Raw genomic sequence first — 20,795 nt, 5'->3', positions numbered from 1 at the left:
CCTTCTACCCCAAAAAACCTTGGTGGAGCACAAGCTAATCTTGCCTCAGCAAGGTAATCTGTTAATCCTACCCAAGATTACATGTAAAGGGTGGAAAAGCACTGGTGGCAAACAGCCCCTCAGCACTCCTCAGGCCCCAGCCTCCCTCGGCCCCTGCAGCCAGGGCACAGCAATGCTCTGGCTCCTTCCTATATCCTCTGTGGCGAAGCACACGTCACACAATGTTTATATAGGTGGTATAAATATACAGTACTTATACACAGGTGAATAAAACAAGCTACCCAACCATTCTCCATAAAGTCCAGTTCTTAGCATCACTGGCATTTGGTATGGTTTAACTTCTTTAAAGGGGAAAAAGACAGAGAGAAAAATGTCTCCAGCTGGTTTTTTAACTTATATCATTTTTCCAATCTCTTTGTTTTTATCAGTAAGTTTTTCTGGTTGATTTTGGTTGCCTGGCATAGCGAAGTTGAACAGGTACCTCATTTTACAGCCATCAGTGTGCCTTAGCACATGCCACCCGCCTCTGCCTGGTTCACATTTCTGCTCTGTTCGCAGGGCTTCCAGGCAAGGTTGAGGATCCTGTTAGGAATCACAACAATATAGGAAAGTCTCAAAGCTGTTATTCTTCTCTGTAAGGTATGCCAAACCATGTTCTGGTGCTGCTGAGAATCAGATGTGTCATAGCAATGACCTCAGGTCATTTGAATGCAAAAGTAATGACTGTCAAGATGAAACAGATCACGTACAAAGAAAAAGCAGAATGTATGCAAGGACAACTTGCCTGCCACCTTACTAAAAGAGCAATTCAATAGCAAGAGAGGCTATGACTCTGTTATTATCTATTCCTTGTTTAATTCTTAATATCCATTGGTGTTACTATGTAGCTTAAGACATATGTGTATTGATAATTACATTGCATTTCTTCTGTTCCAGGGTATAGGCTACTGACTGTTTCATTCTGTTTACTGACGTGTAGGTTTTCTTAAAGTTTTGAAAAACATGTTTTAAGCATATTAATTTTTTAATAATAATGTAATTTATATTTTAAATTAAATCCATGAACTTTAACTTTTCTGAAGAAACTGAGTTGTTAGTCTCTAGGAAATACACCTAGCTGCTTTCAGAATCACATAGGAAGTTTCACAACTGTGCATTTGATTTATTTTTTATCAGCAATTGCATAGAAGATCATTGGTTTATCTTGTCAAATTCAAACCTTTGTACAGTACAGTGGCTAAGTGTTCTGCTTGAGGCAACAGGTTATTTTGTTTCTTTCTCCCAAAAAGTTGTGCGTCATAAGGATGTGACTCAGATATTTCAGATATGTTAGGCAATCATTGTTAATATAGATATCAACTCTTACCTTAAGGGTACTTTCTGTGGTTAGTGCACAAGAATCCCAAAGGGGAAAGGATCTACAGGGAAAGTGCAGATTTGTTGTTTATTTTTGTTTGCTGTTTCAACTGATTTTTTTAATCTTATTTTCAGTAATCCATCTGGAGCTACTTATAGCGTTACTCCTCTGAAGTAAATCCAGCTTTTTTTCTCTCGAATGAAGGTCATAGGTGATATAAGTTTTATAGGTAGACATAATGTTTTATTGGCTCAGCTGGCATCCTTAGGAACATTAGGCAAGCTTTTTGGCACAGAAGCCCTTCAGTCAGGTTCAAAAAAAGGTAACTAATTATTTTGCCATCAGAGTTTCTTAGTAAGTCTCCCTAGAGAATTGGTGAAATCCAGCCAGATCCTACTCTCCTCGCCCATTTAGCTGAAGCCAAGGGGACTAGATTTGAAGAGTCAGAATAGAATTTGTCACCTTCAGGAAAATCTTTGCTTCACTGACACAGGAAGAAAAATCCTGCATTATTTTAGAGATATGTTTAAAGGCTTGCTTTTTCCATGTACTTCCACTACAAACACTCTAAACAATCAGTACTACTACTATAATATATATATGTTGTTGGACAACAAATAGTCACTCCCACTATTTCACCTATAAACACATACCAGCAGGACTCCTGGGTCTTGTGCTTAGGAGAAAAGAGGGTTTGTTCCCACCAGATAAGAGTGGTCCCTCTGGTATTAACACTGGTGTGTTTGGGGCAGTGGTTGATGCCTGTTTTATGGAATCTGGCTTCATGGTAGGTTGTTTCAGGGTCCTCCACATCTATCCATGCATGCGATGCCATTAATTGCTGGTAATGGACAAAGTCCTCCTTCTAACTGGAAAAACTGCTTTGCTCTTGACTTGTGCAAAGGTTGAGAGTAGTTGTCATTTTATCCTTGATAATAAATCTATTCTTTTTGACAAAGGCTTAGATATTTAACAGGCGTCACACAAAGTGAATCCATACAGAGCAAACATTCAGACAGACACTGCCATTGTGGATGAGTTGTATTACCTTCAGCCTTGTGGTTAAAAATGGCCTTGAGGTGTGGTCTTGGCTCCACCCCAACACAATGCACATGCTGACAGATCAGGGCATTGTAAAATAATTGCTGGTAGATAAAGTATATCCTCATAAAAAAATGTACACCCTGATGAAAAGATCAATATAAGTTATCAAGAAACTCTATTTGGAAGCTGTGTGAAGGCCACATGAACACGGAACAGGGACTGGGAGTTTTGGTTGAAGTATTTCTTTAAAAATCATACAACAGTATGAGTAACATTCCTGTATAGGAGGGAATGAGTGGCAAGGAAAGGGAAATCTTACTATCCACTGTCTCCCCTTCTATTTTTTCTTGCCCTCCCAATCCCGTCTGTAGGGGTTTTTTTCTGGTTTCTTTATTGCTTTTCATTAAGAATGTTTGGTTCTTAGCTGTCAACTCAGCAACTTTCTTGAGAGAATTTATGAAACTTTAAGCTCATGAATAGCTGTATTGGAACAACTGAGATTACTTCCATTTGTAAACTAAGATTCCACTAAATACCCAATTCCATTCCACATACTTATTAAAAAAATGTAGTTTAAGAACATATGCATCCCACAATAAACTCATTGCTTGCTTTGGCATTAGTGTTACCCTAACAGCTAAGAACCCCAGTCACAGGGACTAGGATTTTCTTGTGCTAGGCATTATAATATACTATGATCTGAATCACTTCTTGGAAATATGCACAGACACACTTTGCCAAACTAGATTAGAGTTTCATTTTTTTTTACATCTCTCAGAAATAGTCCTGTTTATCTAGATATTTATTAAGCTAAGGTAGTGCCTGTAGTGCAGTAGCATTGAATTTCCCTCTGCAGTGCTGTACAAACATGAAACATGAGAATTCTTGGAGATAAAAGTTAATATATAAGACACGGAAGAGGGAGAAAGAGAGAATACTAATAGGCATCTAAGGTTACCTGTGTTATTTATGAAGCTTAAAGGAAATAGACAACTGCTTGAAACTGGGGTTTTTCTAATTATTTCCGTAGTAGAGTGTGGTCCTGCTCTCCCAGCTTTAGGATGGTAGCCACAGTGTTCATGGAGTGAACAGTAGTCATTAAACATAAGGGAGGGATCAAAGCTGACTAGGGGCACAAACTTTTCTTAAACTCCAGCAAACAATGTCATTTAAAGGACACTCTGAGATACAAGGATGTCCGTGCACCACCTCCAAGACAAATAAAATTCAGAAGCATGAAGTCCTTTCCATGCCTTGTTTAGAACAGCGCAGAAAGAATTTTTTATACTGGGTCATTTAACACTTTCAGTCACAAAGGCCAATCAGTATCTTTAGTTGTGCCTAATTCTGTTTACCTTGAGGATCTGGAGGTATAGTCATATTATCCCATTCATTTTTGCACTTGCTACCTCCCACATGTTCCCAGCTTCCTCACTCATCCACCTCTGATACCTCTGTCTCCTCACTTATTCCCTCTAGCTATTCTTTCTTTATGATCCCCTCCCCTCCCCTCCCCTCCCCTCCCCTCCCCTCCCCTCCCCTCCCCTCCCCTCCCCTCCCCTCCCCTCCCCTCCCCTCCCCTCTCCTCTCCTCTCTCCTACCCAGCCAGTGCTCCACTTTCCATCTCCCTTTGTCTCCTGTAAGAGGAGCTTGTCACACTCATACTCCAACTCATAGCAGCAACAGCCAAGGGCAAAAAAGAAAAGAGACAGTGAAGAGGAAGTTCATCTGTTTGCAACAGCTGAGCTGCAACAGAAAGTCATGAAGGGAGTTCAATTGAGAAGTCTTCAAAGTCTTTTAACTTCTAAGTTTGCTTCTTGTCTGTACTACCTGCAACCATGGTCCAAATGTCCTTTAACTTAATAGCTACAACCAAAATCAACAACAGAACTGTAGAGACAGTGAACCCAAAGACATCATAACAGGATCCCCTAAGCTGTATTTTTTGTAGAATATAGGAGAGTATTCTTCAGAATTACCACTTTGTGCTTGCTCAGCTCTTTCCTTGAAACGTTATGTTGGCCTCTGCCACAGATAGGATATTGGGTTGGGTGGGTGCTTCCTCTTATCTACTTCTTATGCTAAATGAACAGAGTGGAACTACTTCTCATTTGGGTAAGCAACACCAACTTGCCTAATGTTCTTGTTTTATGTTAATGTTGGGGGCAAAAATCTCTCCAACATATTAGCAACGCAAATATGTATTTAAAAGAAAGGTTTGATTCTGCTTCCCAGTATCTAGTTTACTTTTCTGCTGAATTACAGAAAGGTTAAGAGTTTGATTTGGCACCCATTAAATGCTTTACCACACAATAGAAGTACCAGGATATCTCTGAGCTAAACGTAACACCCTAGAATGATGTTAGCAGTTGTATGAACAACCTGAATTCCAGTAAATACTAACAAAGAGTAGTTTTCTTTTTAAGTGAAGTTGTAAAGACGTGCTTTAAGCGGAAACAAGATCCCCCCAAATTCCCTTATGCTGCAACATGTTGATTTGTTAAATGATACATCAAGCAATTTGTTCTCTTGCCACATTCTGAGCAGCTGGATCATACTGACTGAAATATTTTCACCCCCTCCTTCCAAAAATACTTGGCAGAAGTAGATAAGAAGTTTGTAAAATGTCAACGAAATGATTAAAAGCTTGACAAGGTCTTAGTAACTGGAAAGAGGGTCTTAGCATGAAAAATGCTGTATAATCCTATCTAGCAGTGCTATAAGTTAAAAAGATATAAGAAGGTCTCAGGAAAAATCAAAACTAGACTCAGTCACATTCTAGCTGATGCATAACTGATGGTTTGAGATAATAATTAATGTCAGTAGATAGGCAGTCATTCATCTTCCACATTGCTGCATTATACATTGCCTTAGGATAGGAAGCATTTTACCAGTTTAGTAACCAGCATGTGAAAGGATACAATCATTATCAATTTATACATCATTAAAGGATTAATAAAAATTTTACAACTTCCATAGATGTCTCTTCAGCTATTTCAGTAGGACGTGAATACTGTTCTATTATATTCTATTGATAAATTAAATTCTTATCCATCTGTGAAGAACAGAGGATCAGTCTCTAAAATACAAGTGCAAATTCTTATGTTTTAGCAAATCAGCATAATTTAAGAAAAATAGGAATTTGCATAGATCTTTGTTATTACTTTCATTATCCAGATCTCTGGACCACAGAAAAAATATCCACAGACAGTTCTTTCTCCAAGATATTCCTCACTAAATCAATTCAGACCATTATCCTTTCTGTAAGCCTAGAGGAAAAGCTTTCCCACATTAATTTTGGAGAGCCATTGAATAAAAAAGGTCAAAGGAAAATGATTTTTTTAAATAACTTTTGATGTAGAACTGTCTAAATTACATGCATAAATATATTTACATTCCTTTCTCTTTATGAGCAAATATTAGCCAGAGTAGTGACTAATTAACAGGTACACCCGCAAGAAAAACCATGAGAGTTTCCTGGCATTCTGTTCTATTTGTTTCTACTGTCCTTGGTTTCAAAATACAACGTAGCAAAGTTTTTGCTCCATTCAGAACTTTTAAATGGTTTTGATATACAAATATCCTAGCAAATAATTATAGAGCCAGAAGTCTTCTTGGGTACAGCTAACATCTCTGACGTACAGAATGAACTCATTCCATCCTTTCATGAGCAATCAAATGGGAAATTCTTTCCCAAAGTCCTACTTGCCTTTGATTTTGATATATACAGGATGTTGCTTCTGTTAGGAGTGAAGCTGGACAAAACAGAAAACCTCTCTGTTTTGTCCAGGTAGTTGAGATACAACAAAGTCATCATAGGTGGAAGAGCCCATTCCCACCCTTTGCACAGGAAAATCTGGGAACGAGGGTTAGCATTTTTACTTAGCAATTTTCAGTAATTAGGGGTTTTTACTCCAGTAACAACCAGTATCATGTTCCTATCATGCTAGTATATAAACCTGGAATTTGCTAGTTCCTTCTTGAGACATTTATAACAAAATTATTTTAGCCAGGAAAAAGATAGAAGGGAAATCAGATACACAGAGGAATTTTGCACTTTGTCATTCTGCAAGGAAGTCAGAAAGTTGAAAATAAATCCAAGGGCTCCACCATGAAATGATGGAGTTCAAGGTTTTTAGGGCAGTGAGGAAAGCATGCAGCAAGCTCACTACACTGGACTTCAAGAGAGCAGATTTTGGCCTCTGCTCAGTAGCATATCATGGGATAAAGACCTGGAATATGGGATGGGGAGGTTGTAGAGGGAAGAAAACTGGTTAATGTTCAAGGGTCCCCACCTCCAAGGTCAGCAGTGATGCATTCCAACAAACAGGAAGTTAGGCAGAAACACCAGGAGGGCTGTGAGGGTTAACAGGGATCTCCTGGACAAACTTAAACTCAAAAAAGAACTCTAAAGAGGGTAGCTGCAAGGGCAGGTAGCTTGGCAGGGGTAGAGAAAAATTCTCCAAACAACCAGGGATCAGGTTAGGAAATCTGAAGCCCACATAGAATTAAATCTGGCCAAGGACAACAACAACAACAAGAAAAGCTTCTATATGTAAGTCACTGATTAAAGGAAGATGAAGGAGAATGTGAGCCCTCTCTGGAAGGAAATAGAAGGCCTAGTTTCCCAGGACATGGAGAAGGCTAAGGTACTCAGCGACTTTTTTGCCTCAATCTTCACTTGTAAGGGTTCAAGCCACACCACCCAGGTTGCAGAAGGCAAAGGCAGGGACTGGGAGATCAAAGAACCACCCACTGTAGGAGAGGATCAGGTACAAGTCCATCTAAGGAACATGAAGGTGCACAAGTCTATGGAACCTGATGAGATCCATCAGGTCCTGAGGGAACTGGCAGACAAAGTTGCTAAATCACTATCCATCATAGTGAGAAGTCATGGCAGTCCACTGAAGTCCCCAGAGACTGGAAAAGAGGAAATATAATCTTATTTTTAAAAGAGGGAAAAAAGGAAGATTCAGGAAACTACAGGCTGATCACTCTCACCTCTGTGCCCAGCAAGATCATGGGGCAGTTCATCCTGGATACTCTACTGAGGCACATAAAAAATAAAGTGGCAATTACTGACAACCAACATGGCTTCACCAACAGCAAGTCACGCCTTACAAATCTGGTGGCCCTCTATTAACGGGGCTACAGCATTGATGGATAAACTAAGAGGAAATAATATCATCTACCTGGACTTGTGCAAAACATTTGACACTGTCATGCGTGATCCTGGTCTCTAAATTGGACAAGTACGGATTTGATGGATGAACTACTCTGCTTGGATGAACCACATTGTTTGGATGGTTGCACTCAAGGAGTTGTGGTCAACGGCTCAGTGCCCAAATGGAGATCAGTGACAAGTGGTGTTCTGTACCAGTGCTGTTTAGCGTCTTTGTCAGACATGGACACTGGGATTGATTGCACCCTCAGCAAGTTTGCCGATGACACTAAGCTGTGTGGCACAGTTGACAGCAAAGGATACCATCCAGAGGGACATTGACAGGCTTGAGAGGTGGGCTTCTGTGAAGCTCATGAAGTTCAACAAGGTCAAATGTAGGGTCCTACAACTGAGTTGAGGCAATCCCAAGCACAGTTACAGGCTGGGTGGAGAATGGATTGAGGGTAGCACTGAAGAGAAGGACTTAGGGATGCTGGTGGATGAGAAGCTCAAGAGGCGCCAGCAATGTGCACTTGTAGCCCAGAAAGCTAACAATATCCTGGGCTGCATCTAAAAAAGGTCAAGAGAGGGGATTCTGCCCTTTTTTCTCTACTCTTGTGAGACCTCACCTGGAGTACTGCATCCAGCTCTGGAGTCCTCAGCACAGGAAGGACATGGATCTGCCACAGCAAGTCCCTCTTCTCTTGCCCTTTTCCTTGCTTACTGAATAATTCAAATGTGCTATAATTTTGTTCCTTGCTCATTAAAATAAAAAGTTTTTTTTTTTTTCACATTTCTAATTGCTTGGCATGGATGCACCTTTATTTGCCTCAAGTGAATCTCAAATATGTGTCAAACCAGGCTTGAACCCAGGATTCTCAAACTGGTGCCTGACAAGGGCCCTTCCAACCCAAACCATTCCATGGTTCTGTGATGACTCCTGACTCTCAGCAGGCTGCTGTTCCCACTTCGGTAAGAGAGCATAGCCCCATCACATTACTGTTCACGATCACATCACTTCAATTCTGATTAGATACGATTTATTTTGTTATTTTTTCTGATAACAATTTGTGCAATATAAATCAAGATTCTTACTGTGAATTGTGTCCTATCCACATTGATATTCAGACACAAGCAGGGTTACCCAGCTTTTGTTTCCTACGCACTTAGAATGAGTTGTAAGTGCTTTGAAAGAGTTCAACTCTTTTACCTACCCAATCAATAGATGGATTGGGAGAGCGTGGCAGTTTTCCTAAACCAATTCATCTTAATCCGAAGAATTGTATCTATGAATTTAAATATTATGCTCTACATAGGCAATGAATCACACTATCGCAGGATAGTATGAGTATGGGGTGCCCCATGAAACATGTAATGACATGATCTGTATCCTCCTGTTTTTCATTATGATGAGAAATTTCAAGCACTTCTATATGCAGTGCTATTTAATAAGCTACTTTGACTTTACTTATGACTTAAGTGCTATCAAAAGAATAAATTTAACAGGTTTGAGTAGTCACTTGAGGTACAATAAGCTGCAAGTGTCTCAGAACTGAAAGGCATGGCTTTATGGAACATAACTGTACTCCTGCTTCTCCAATTCCTTTCCTGATAGTTCTTTTTTTATACTACTCTCTATTTCCCTTTTCAGCAAGACATGCTTCTGCAGCCAGAAGCAGTGACTGAGAAGAGAAGTTGCTTCAGCAGTACACAGCAAGCATGTGTGCAAGGATCTTCTGTCCATGAAAGATCAGAGACACTCTTGTATGGAAGGGTCTAAAAAGAAATATGCAGAGTGTAAGTAGTGGTGTTGCAGGCAGCACAGTTTGAGTTTAAAAGGAAGCTGAGAGGCAATTTGGTAGAACATTTAGGTGAGTATGAATAGCGTGAAGTTGCACAGGACACTGTTTGTTGTCTGTAGGTAGCAGTGGGATTAATGAGCTAGGCACAGGAGTGAGGACTGTTGTAGAGCATGCAGCTGAGGTGCACAGAAATGCATCAACAAATTAAAAATAGAGTGGCAGAGAAAATTCACAGCAATATGTAGCCCTTCACACCATTGCCTGCACTTTCCTCATAGAGAACCAATAAGCTCAGCAATAAAATGGCAGTAGGATTTTTATTCCCAGGTTTTCATATTAAAGTCCACCCTCTCTCTGCATAGGATCCAAATGGCTCATACTTAACCTACAAATTTGAAGAGATCCTATGTGCAGTGGCATAAGTGCCATAAAGAACCTGTAAGGGTTCTTCATTTGAATGATGACCTTCAGGATCTCAGACCACCCCTTCAGCATTGTATAATGTCCTGTCTTCACTAAGCTTCCTTAATACCCCACTATCTGCATTTAATCTGATTCTCAAGCTCCTTATCTGTAAGCAGGGTACTTGACCTTTGGCTATGACTCACAGGAATGTAAATTAAATCAGAATCTTTCTCATTACTTTCAGAAAGCTGCAAGAATAGTCTTTACTGTTCTTTGCAGTGTTTCCACAGGTAAGTAACCATCATTATTGAACATGGTGCTAAAATATAGTTGAGTTTGGATGAAATAAAGTTTCTAGTATTGTGGAGACTCCCACCTTCTTTTCAGATGTGTGCCACAGAAATGAGAAGAAATGAAGCCTGGCTCATTTCAAATTCTCTTTGGGAATTTGAAACTAGAAGTAAAGAAACAACTGCCCTTATAGCTAGCAGGATCATCTCCTTCAGTAGTTACAGTACATTCATTATGGTAAACTAGCAGAGCAGCTTGCATATATGTGCATACACTAACAATAATAAATTGCAATAACAAATTGAATAGGTGACTTGCAGTATCTCCCAGACCAAAGACTGACTGCATGAGATCCATTGACATTCTGCTGTGACTGGCCCTTAAATACCATATGCATAACGGCAATTAATTTCAACCAACTGTGAGTTGTTTGCATGTTCTTTCCATTTGTGAGGAACAATACTTAAAATTAAAACTCACTTCAGCTGTAGAAGAATAACAGTAATAAAAAGAGTTGTATTACTCTGATACCTTTTGCTGCAGCTAGAAGCAATCAAACAGTGCAGTCAGGGAACCATCAACTTTCTTACCAGGAATTGTGTCCTATCCACACTCATACTCATACTTAAGCAGAAATACCCAGCTTTTGTTTCCTAGGTACTTTGAATGAATTGCAAGTGGTTAGAAATTCAGTTCAATTGCTTCACCCACATCAGCAGTGGTAGGCAGCACTTCACTGTCTCGCAGTTCTTGCTTAATCTTAAGATAAAGGATGATGCTGCAGTCCATGGAAAACAGAAGCTTGCTTACACTTACTCCTGCCTAGTTTCTTTGACCGATTAGACTGAGGCAAGAAAAAGAACACCAAATTCACATCCATTCTATGTTTCTCTTATTCTGTTTGCCAGCAGCAGAATATAGTCAAAGAGCAGGTGCTGCACTCACCACCAGCATGGACGATGTTTTGAATGTCTAGTCTTTACTAGTGTTTTGACAGATAACGAATGGACAACTTTGTAACAGGGTAAACTAGCCACAGAGCATGGCTCATAGACCATCTTCTATGGATGTGGCACCCCTTGTAATATCTTATGTGCAGGACAATGTCTAGGGATTCAGAAAATCCTACTTTTACAAAGCATTTGATGGAAGATGACTATATATACAAAAAGGAATTAAACTAGAACACTGATTCCCTGTGCCTGCACAGACAGAAGCACGTTTAATAATCCAATGGTAATTTTTAAACATTAAAGAAGAGCTATGGAACTTAAACAGGAATGAGTAGGGGAAAGAAAGACTAAACTAGAAATATAAGGATGGGGAAAGGCTTACAGGTATTCCTGCAACACCTAGATGGTTTATCAGAAGACAAGGAGGGCTTGTAAGAAGTCCTAGAAGCTCCCTCTAAAAGAGCACCAAGCCGCAAATATGTTATATATAAAAGATATTTTTTCAGTTCATATACCCAAGAATTTAGAGAAATAATAGAACATAAGCCACAAAAATTGATTGATTCCTATAATTGTCTAAACTTTAGAAAATATTAAATTCATGATGAGTAATCTTGCAGTAAAGGGCAGTGAAATTTTGGAGCCAGGTTGTTCACTGACCTGGTTCTCCATGAGGGTCAAAAGAGTGCCAAGGCTGGAGCAAGGAAGGGAGTGGGCATGTGCAGCCAGTGCAGGGGGAAAGGAGAGAGCAAAAGGTCTGCTTTAGATGGATTTGAGCGTCTTGGGAACTGCTTCTCAACTGATGAGGTAGAGCAGGATGTCACAGAGGAGAGCAGCAGGAGGAACCACTGTGGTTTTCTGCACTGACCATCAGTATCAGCCATCCCAAAACAGATGGATTCTGCTGAACACTTGGTAGCCCACAACAAAACTATCTACACTGAGCTTTTATTTGCAAATTGTTCTATCCCAGGAGTTAGTCTGCATAAGAGTTTTCTCAACTTGTAGATTTGTCTCATACTCTCTGTTGGTGACAGAAAAGGAGCAGAAGAGCCATGAACTGAACACTGAATAGTTGTATTGTTATTTGTCTGCTCAGGATAGATGGCAGGTAACTTATGTTCATCTGAAGAATAGAGCTGATAAGAAAATAAGGGATGGTAAGCTTAATTTGTTAGATAGAAGTTCAGCTGAGCCTCTAAACCCAGTCAGCACTGCAGATACGAGTTAAACTTTGAGCCTGGTCCCCACATACAGACTGAACTTAAAGTCACATGCTAATAAGTGCATAAATTTAGTCTGTCTGTTACTGAGGATGTGTGCAGCACTAATGAGCATACTCAATTCTGAACAGTTTTCCATGGAACAGATGCAGAAATGAGTCATCAAATATTACTGACAAAGCCTCACAATACAAGGAAAAATACATCAAAATGTGTTGAACAGCAAATTCTGAAATAGGCAAAGAAATGCAAACGAAAACCTGAGAGTGCTTTGGAAAAAAAAGAATCATTAAAATGAGGGCTAGACACAATTACTGGGGCAGGAAAAATAATTATGTCAAGCTTGCAGAGAAGAAAAACAAAGGAGGAAATTGACTATATCTGAGACTCACACCAAGTATTCTAAAAGCCAGATTTGGCTTGTGTATGTTATTAGTATCCCACAGAATAAGCAGTTTATGAAGTGAAGAAAAGATGCACAGACAAGACAAAAGCATAATAACATATAGGACAGTGAATGCCAAACAGATTATAAAGCGTCTGTGGCAATGTTAGTCCAGAAAGGAATATTCAACATTATGCACAAGAGCAAAACAGAACTGAAATTCATCCAGACAAATTAAGTGAGAGTTATAAACACCATCCTAACACTGTGAGAATCAAGTAAATGCTGAAGGTGAAAAAACTACCAGCTGAGATCTCAGATAGCATGTACAATGGAAAAGTTATGCTTTCAGCTGAATTAAGTGCGCGATGAACCTAAGGACATTAAACCTGGTAAAATGATTTGCCACATACATACATACATATATACATACATACATACATACATTTTCCCAACTTAAAAAAATAGCACCGAACAGTAAATAATACTGACAGAAGGTAAGACATGGCAGTTTTCTGACAGCAAAGCTACAAAAAGTTTTTCCAAGTATTTTCAAAAAAAAAAGAATTAGTCAGTACAGCTATGTAGTCACACAGTTAAAGCCCAGGAGCAAGAATGACGATGAGAAAGAAGGTGTTGAGCTCACCCAGGTTATATACTAACTAAATAGAAATCAAGCAAACTGTGCACTTAAGAAGAGCTATTATTTTGAAAACCACAACATGAATGACCACATTTCATTAATTCAATTTGAATTGTGTAGAAGCCACTGTTGCCAAGATATTAGATAAAAGTTTCATTTATTTTTCTTTCATCTTTCATTCTTCTTATTTAAGGTGAGCAAAGCAAGTGCTCTACTCTTCCTTGCCTGCCAGCAGTTCAAGATACCAGTTACAGGCTCTTCTTTCAAAGGAGAATCAAGAAAGGCAATGGCAGCATAAATGTGCCCTTAAGGAACTAACATCACTAACATCACTGACAAATAAGGCAAGCTACTTCATTTATTCTAATCTTCACTACTCTTAGCTCTCAGGTCTTTTCCAGTTAGATGATCTTATCTCCATAGCAAGCATTTTCTTCTACGTTCCATAGTGCCTTCCATAAAGAGGTCTAAAGTTACTATAACAAACTAAAAAGCAGTAACAGCTATATACAACACAGAGTTCAACTGCCATTCTGGCTTAGAGATTAACACTCTCTCCACATGCTTTTCCCTGTGAGGCTGTAAGCAGCTTTGTTTTCCAGGGAGAAACCCTTCTGAGATTTCTCAGGTGTTGCGACATTATACTAAACAGAAGACAGACTGCATCATATATTCCACGATCCAGGGAAAGGACCCTATGGCCAGAGCATGTCCTCCATTTTCTTCCACAGTGGCAGTGCATGTATTTATTAGGGGGAATTAACAGGTCATTGAAAGAAGGGTGGAGAGTGAGCATGAATCCCTGGGTAGGGCTGGAAAGCAAAACCATGGTGAGTCACCTGTAGACTACCAGCTAAAGGTGAGAAAAGCATGGGCAGAACAAGCCAAGAAGAGCATCAAAACCTCTATAGAGCTAGATGGAAACGGTGTGCCGGATCCTCTGCTAATGTCATCTTGGTTTACGTTACTTGCAGGATGTCATTACTTTACATTACCCACACCACAATAAATATTCTCTTCTCTGATCTATCCAAATATTCACTCATTTTCACAGTTTCCACGGTAAATGAAGACTTCATAAATCTGAGGTACAATGCAGCTTTAGACATCTTCCGACTATCTATGGTTTATTATTCTTGTGAGGAGGTGAAAGTTTCAACACTAGTGGAGTTGTAATTTGAACAAAGGTGGCACAGGAATTTTGGTTTCATTGATACCCTTAATTCTACCACTTCCTAAATTCTGAATGCTTGCCTTTGCCACTCTTGTATTATATGATCTATTTCCAGGTTGTAATTATAGTATTTATAGTGTATATGATATCTGCATTTTATCTGGCATTTGAAATTTTACATTAAATTAGTGTAATCAATGCCTCAAATTTTGTCCCTACTTCTATGAAAGAAACAAAGAAGAAAAGGTAAAACTGGAGAGTTTATATCTATTGTCAGAATTATGGATCAAATAACCCATATATTGAATTTACTGTTACAATCCATTGGCATAGATTAGTGATGCAAGATCAAAAAAGATAAAAGTCAGAAGAATGTTTGTCAGCCAGCTCCTTGGCTGTTGTAATTTGTTTCCAATAACCTTCTATAAAATGAGCTGTTCTGTATCAACTGTACAGATCTATCCTAAATTAATTTCCATGTTATTTGAAGCTGAGATGTCAAGATAAGCTTCTTCATTTCACACAACATTAAAGCTGAGAAAACCAGTCAAAAATGCAGGAAAAAAACCAAAAATGGTTTCAACACCTCCTTGAACATTCCCTCCTACAAACAAAAGTGCTTTGTTTTAGTGCCAGGCAATACCAAACACTACAGTCCCTTAGTGGATTCCTGATGTGCATTGGCATTAAAATATTTCCTTAAGTTTCTGTTATTAAAATGCTTCAAAATTTACTTCTGGGATTTCTTTCCTCTCACACTGAAGAGGAGAACTTACTCCTACCTGCCCGCAAAGGTAGGCTCTTTTCACTGTATCATCTGGGAAACTCACAAGTACTCCAGCTACTGTTTTTTTAATCCATGAGAACCCCTTGGAGGAATCACCCACGTGACCAATGAACATGTTTACTTAACTCCTGCTGAGTTTTGTGATACTCTCATGTACAGATATGATTCTCCCAGCAATCAGTAAAATCTCATAGCCTGATAGCTTTCAAAATTTCACAAACCACCTAACAGAGTGACCCAAATTTCTTCTGTACCTCTTTTGTTATAATATTATCAATTATGCCCACTCCTTTTGGTGGAGAGGTAGGAAGAGAAAGAGCCTGTTTGGCTGGATAAGCTGAACACTGGACTATTATTTGAATACGTTACTACTCCCTGGAGATCAACAATTTCAATCTAAGCAGTAGCAATCATAACAACTCCAGAATATGTAATGTTTTAAGAAAAATATCTGAGTAACATATTTTGAAGAACACACCATCAAATACATCTGGGACAACCTTCACAACAGCTATGTAAGACTGTGCACTGGTAAATGCTAAGTGAATGAGTATGCACAAGTTTGATGTGTGCTATTTGAGTCACAGAGTTATAGTGAGTGAAAACTTAAAAGCTGCCTTAGAAGAAGAAAGAAGTGTTTGATATTAGAGCTCTGCTTAGCAACAGCTCCAGTAAAAGAGATGGGGCAAATGAAATAACAGCCTTGACCCAGATGAGTATCAAAAGCACTAACTGCCCTATCAGAAAACTCCTTCCTTTATCAGTAGTCCCTTGCTCTAGTATACCCAATGAGAAATAAGAAACTCTCTCCAAATGTTTAAAAGTAACATGGAAAGATCCTGGTGTTCTGTTACTCCCTTCATGCAGAGGTGGATTTAACTTAGAAGGGAAGTAAGGTCTGCTACTTCTGACCATCATGTAGCCCAGTGCTAAAGATGTGTGCACATTAGTTGCTGAAAGCCTTGTGTATTGTGTGGCTTCTTTAATAGCTTAAGTGAGACTAGTGCATATTTATTTAAGACAGCTAACTGGTCACGTAAATAAGATATCATTTGCGTTTTCTATGTACAGATAAATTCATATTTATTCTCAGCACTGGCACAGAGTAAAACAATGTTCTATGGGCAGGAAATACAATCTTTTCTCCTGGCCTGCTGAAGCATGAAGATATAGACCTAGAGTGTGTAAACAGCTTACTACTGATTATGAAGTTGTAACTTCATTAAACATCCTGGATATTTTGACAGGAAACCTGTTTCATGCTATAGAAGGACAAGATGTTGACTTAAGTACCCCAACCTTGCCATAGTAAGCTACCACTGAATTTAGTAAAAAATCAAATCCAGAGAACACTTCATAAGGGAACTCTTCTTCATTTATTTTATAATACTTAATGTGTGAGGATCTAATATATTTAGTGCTAAATAAAAGTGGAAATAAGGGCTGAACTGAAATAAACTGGAAAAAAAAATTACACAAACTGAATGGAATATTGTATTGTACTCTGTTAGACTTTTACGGACATCTTTATAAATTTATAATTTTGGGTTAGGATTTTGACAAGAATTCAAAGGAATTAGGCTGTGATCACTTTTTACAACTAGGACAACTTTCTGGCTTTGTCTCCTTCTCCTGCTTCAGCAGAAATTGCCAACATCAGTAGAGTGCTGAACTGAGTCTTACCAGACATGCAGAAGATAATACTGTCCCATTTTATACAAATAAAGTCCTTTCTGCATCTCTACACATCTTAATACACATTTTTCCCTCTCCTTTTCCACCACCTCGATTATATCTCCCCACGTACCTATTGCTAAACTTACTGTCATCTGCGAACTTACTAAAGGAATACTCAATCCCTTCATCCACGTCATTGATAAAGAGATTGAACAGAACTGGACCCAACACTGAGCCTCAGTGAACACCACTTGTGATGGGCTTCCAACTGGATTTAACTCCATTAACCACAACTCTTTGGGCCTGGCCGTCCAGCCAGTTTTTTACCTAGCACAGGGAATGCCTGTCCAGGCCTGTGATAGCCAGTTTCTCAAGCAAAATACTGTTAGAAACAGTGTCAAAGGCTTTACTGAAGCCCAAGTACGCTACATCCACAGCCTGTCCCTTGTCCATTAAGCAGGTAACCTTGTCATAGAAGGAGGTCAGGTTGACTTGGCAGAACCTGCCTTTCATTATCACAAGTTAACTGGGCCTGGTCACCTAGTTGTCTTGTGTGTGCTGTGTGGTAACATTCATAACCTGCTCCATGACCTTCCCTGGCACTGAGATCGTGCTGGCAGGTCTGTAGTTCCCTGGATCCTTTCTGTGACCCTTCTTGTAAATGGGGGTACATTTGCCAACTTCCAATCAAGTGGAACTTCCCCAATCAGCCAGGACTGGTGGTAGATGATAGAAAGGGATTTGGTGAGCAATAAACCCATCCTCTAACACAGAGGGCTACCCCACTGACTCTCCTTCCTCGCATGCCCCATCTGAAGAGTTTATTGCCAACCATAGCAGCACTCCAGTTATGTGAGTCATTTCACCACATTTCTGTCATGGCAATTATATCATAGTTTTCTTGCTGGCTCCTTGAGTTCCCTCCACCCAAGCATGCATCCCACAGGTGAATTCCCCACTGGTGTCTGATACCAGTGAAAGAGGGGGGTACACCCTGCATCATGACATCTGGGTGGCAGCATGCAATCATTCCTGATATTTTCTATGAGAAGACAAAATCAGATTATGCAGAATTCAGAAGTACATTTCAAGGTTTAAGCCTCTCTCTAATAAATGTAGGATACAGTCTAGGTAATGCTGGATTAATGTTTCTCAGATGGGTGCCTAATGCTTACTGGTGCCACACAGAAGGTTTTCAATGGCATACACTCAGTGTCACCATGTGATAGTGCAGGACTCTTCGAGTTATTAGTCTGATATTTTTTACAAGACTAGTAGCCCCAAGAGGCCAAGGATGACTCCCTAATGCTGGGCCCCCATGTATTAAATGCCCCACACCTCTTCAGACTTCAGAAATCATTTGGGATTTTTGCCAAGGAGCTGCCTGGCATCAGTTACGGTATTGAAAAACTTCCAATAATTCCTTGCAGGCCATCCACATAACTGTAAAGAAACACCAAATTATATTTATTCCAGGTCCTGTTATTTGTGAAGGAGGAGTTGTGTTTCGTTTACAATCATGTTATGTGTCTTTATTAGATCAAACCTTAACAAAATGCATGTACATATATGTATATAATCCTCCCAAAATGCAAATATCATTGACCAGTCTCTGAGGAAGGAAGAGCATCCTCTGTTTACCTGTTCATTTGATGAAATCCCCCAAACCCCACCTTTCTAGACTCTCTCAATCAATCTGGGACTGAAGCCAAATTTCCCTGCTATATAAGACTGACAAAGCACAGGCGAAGTACTCCTCCTGACCAACTTTACACCCAACATCCTTGTGCCAGACTCCACTCAAGATGGGGTTTGGCAGGAGGATGTGGGTACTGAAACGGGCTTTGCTGTTAATGATTTTCTGTATCCATCAGATAGGTAAGAAGTTATCTTTAAAAGTACTCTGTTTATATCTAGTAATATTTTAAAAATAAATAGAATGATTTTTTGTTGCATTTAACCGATGATTGCATTTAAACAAAATGTCTTTACACTTTTTTCCATTTTCATTAAGTGTGCAATGACTATCTTTAAATTGGACAGAATTAATTTAATGTTACCTCAAACTACTGCATGTAACTGCATTTGGAAGGTAGCCTTGAAGATCAAATCAAAAAGAAATATTATTCACATCTTAAAATGTCAGTTTTTCAGTATCACTCATGTTTTATGTCTTACAAAAGCTTTTTATTCCCATTGCATTTTATTCTCATTGCATATTTTAAGATTGATTATTATATTCCGTTTTTTATAAAATTTAAAACATTACATTTTCCAGTTGCTAAATCAGACCACTGGTTAATCTATTGTGGTATCTTGTCACCTACCAGAAGCTAATACTGATTCCTCAAAATTTCTTTCAACTTCTTGTGCAAAAGAGACTAGAAGGGAATATGCATATGGCAATGATTTTCAGTTAAGTAATTGTGCATTGATAGTACCCTATGCAAAATATTTGCATAAATTACTGATATTGTGTATGAGCAGGACTCAGAGATGCATCTGACACATGTAATCTATCTTTTTGTATTGGTGTTTTTCTTCTATATATCCATCAGGGCTGGTCTTGGCAGTTTTTGTTAATAGGAGTAGCCCTATTAAATCAATGGGACTGCACAAATTTAAATTACTTGCATGAGTAGAAGCTTTTTAAGTCAGTCCCATCCATGTATAGTAATTACTGCCCTGTCAGCTAACATTTTTAAATCTTCAATTGTCCAAGTAAATTTGTCTTGCATATAATTTTCAGAACACTGACAAGTGCAAATATAATTGTAGACTACTTTATTGTTGTGAAATAAACACTAAAATACTGGTGAGCTGATTTAAGCACAAAATACAACAGTCGCTTAGAGTGTAAGCTTACATTTAGAGTTATGACATGTCAGTCAAAAGCATCTTCGGCCATTCGTTGTCCAAGAAAACTATTTGTACTGTGAAATGCTAGTCTGATAATTGTTTTGAAAACTGAGTAGCAGTTAGACAGTGTCCAGCAAACCCTGCTTTATTCAAGTTGTAATCTGTTGAAAACATCTTGAGATTACCTGAGTGACTATACAGTATTGGTTCAATCCCATGCCAGGTCCACAAACATTCTGTTCCTGACTTTATATCTTGGGTGAAATACCAACATCCATGTATATGGATATAAATTTAGCAAGGTACATCCAGAAATATTCTGAAGAATCAAGTCATTTGCCAAATTATCAAACAGTAAATTATCTTGACTATTTTTACAACTGAGAAATACTTTTTAATGGTCAACAAGGTGGCAATGCACTACTGCTAAATAAACCAACGCAGCTAGAATTTCCTGGCTAATGATGTATTTGCTAAGTAAACAAAAGCCCTTGCTGTTTCTTTAAGAAAATTCAGCCGACCAAAATGTAGTATTTTGCTCTGTTACAAAGATTCTTATGCTAGAATAAACAAATTTTCTGTGATTCCATGCCTGCTGAGTTTCCTATAGATGTGATGGGTGAGACCAAATTCTGGCCTGTTATTAAGACTTATAGAGGCATTTGTCTCACCTGATCAGTATAATTTTTTATCATCTGATCAATATAAATTACAGTCATATGAAATCATTTACCTAGTGATAATATCTGTGATACTGAAAGGCTAATGGGAAATTGTAAATGGTTAAACTCTGTCCTAAGTTACTTCTTTGTACATCACAAGTGGTCACGCCTAAAGTTAAATGAGAAAAGAAATAAACGTTTAGGTCTAAAATAAACTGCAAAAAGTGAAACAACTTCTAGATATGCTGAAACTGCCCAGATCCCTGTCCTCCAAAGACAGCAGTCTCTCGAGTATCTCTTTGGGAATGGGGGCTTGAATCCCTTCAGATAGGCTTCCTTCTGCTCTGGGATCAAGTTCTCAGTCTGCTTACA

At 38.8% G+C, this 20,795-nt stretch overlaps 1 protein-coding gene across 1 annotated transcript in view; it reads left to right on the top strand.

Annotated features, from left to right (window-relative positions):
* Positions 1-7,845: 7,845 nt before the first annotated feature.
* LOC138720780 (mucin-5AC-like) overlaps positions 7,846-20,795 on the top strand; it is a 56,655-nt gene continuing 43,705 nt past the window's right edge. Inside the window, exons 1-2 of the mRNA XM_069857120.1 lie at positions 7,846-7,957; positions 9,946-10,059. Of these exons, the coding sequence (XP_069713221.1) occupies positions 7,846-7,957; positions 9,946-10,059 (226 nt within the window). The remainder of the gene's footprint in view (positions 7,958-9,945; positions 10,060-20,795) is intronic.

Source organism: Phaenicophaeus curvirostris, chromosome 5 (assembly GCF_032191515.1).
Source record: "Phaenicophaeus curvirostris isolate KB17595 chromosome 5, BPBGC_Pcur_1.0, whole genome shotgun sequence".
NCBI lineage: Eukaryota > Metazoa > Chordata > Aves > Cuculiformes > Cuculidae > Phaenicophaeus > Phaenicophaeus curvirostris.
The sequence above is the reverse complement of the archived record's forward strand: the minus strand, read 5'-3'. Positions and strand labels throughout refer to the sequence as shown.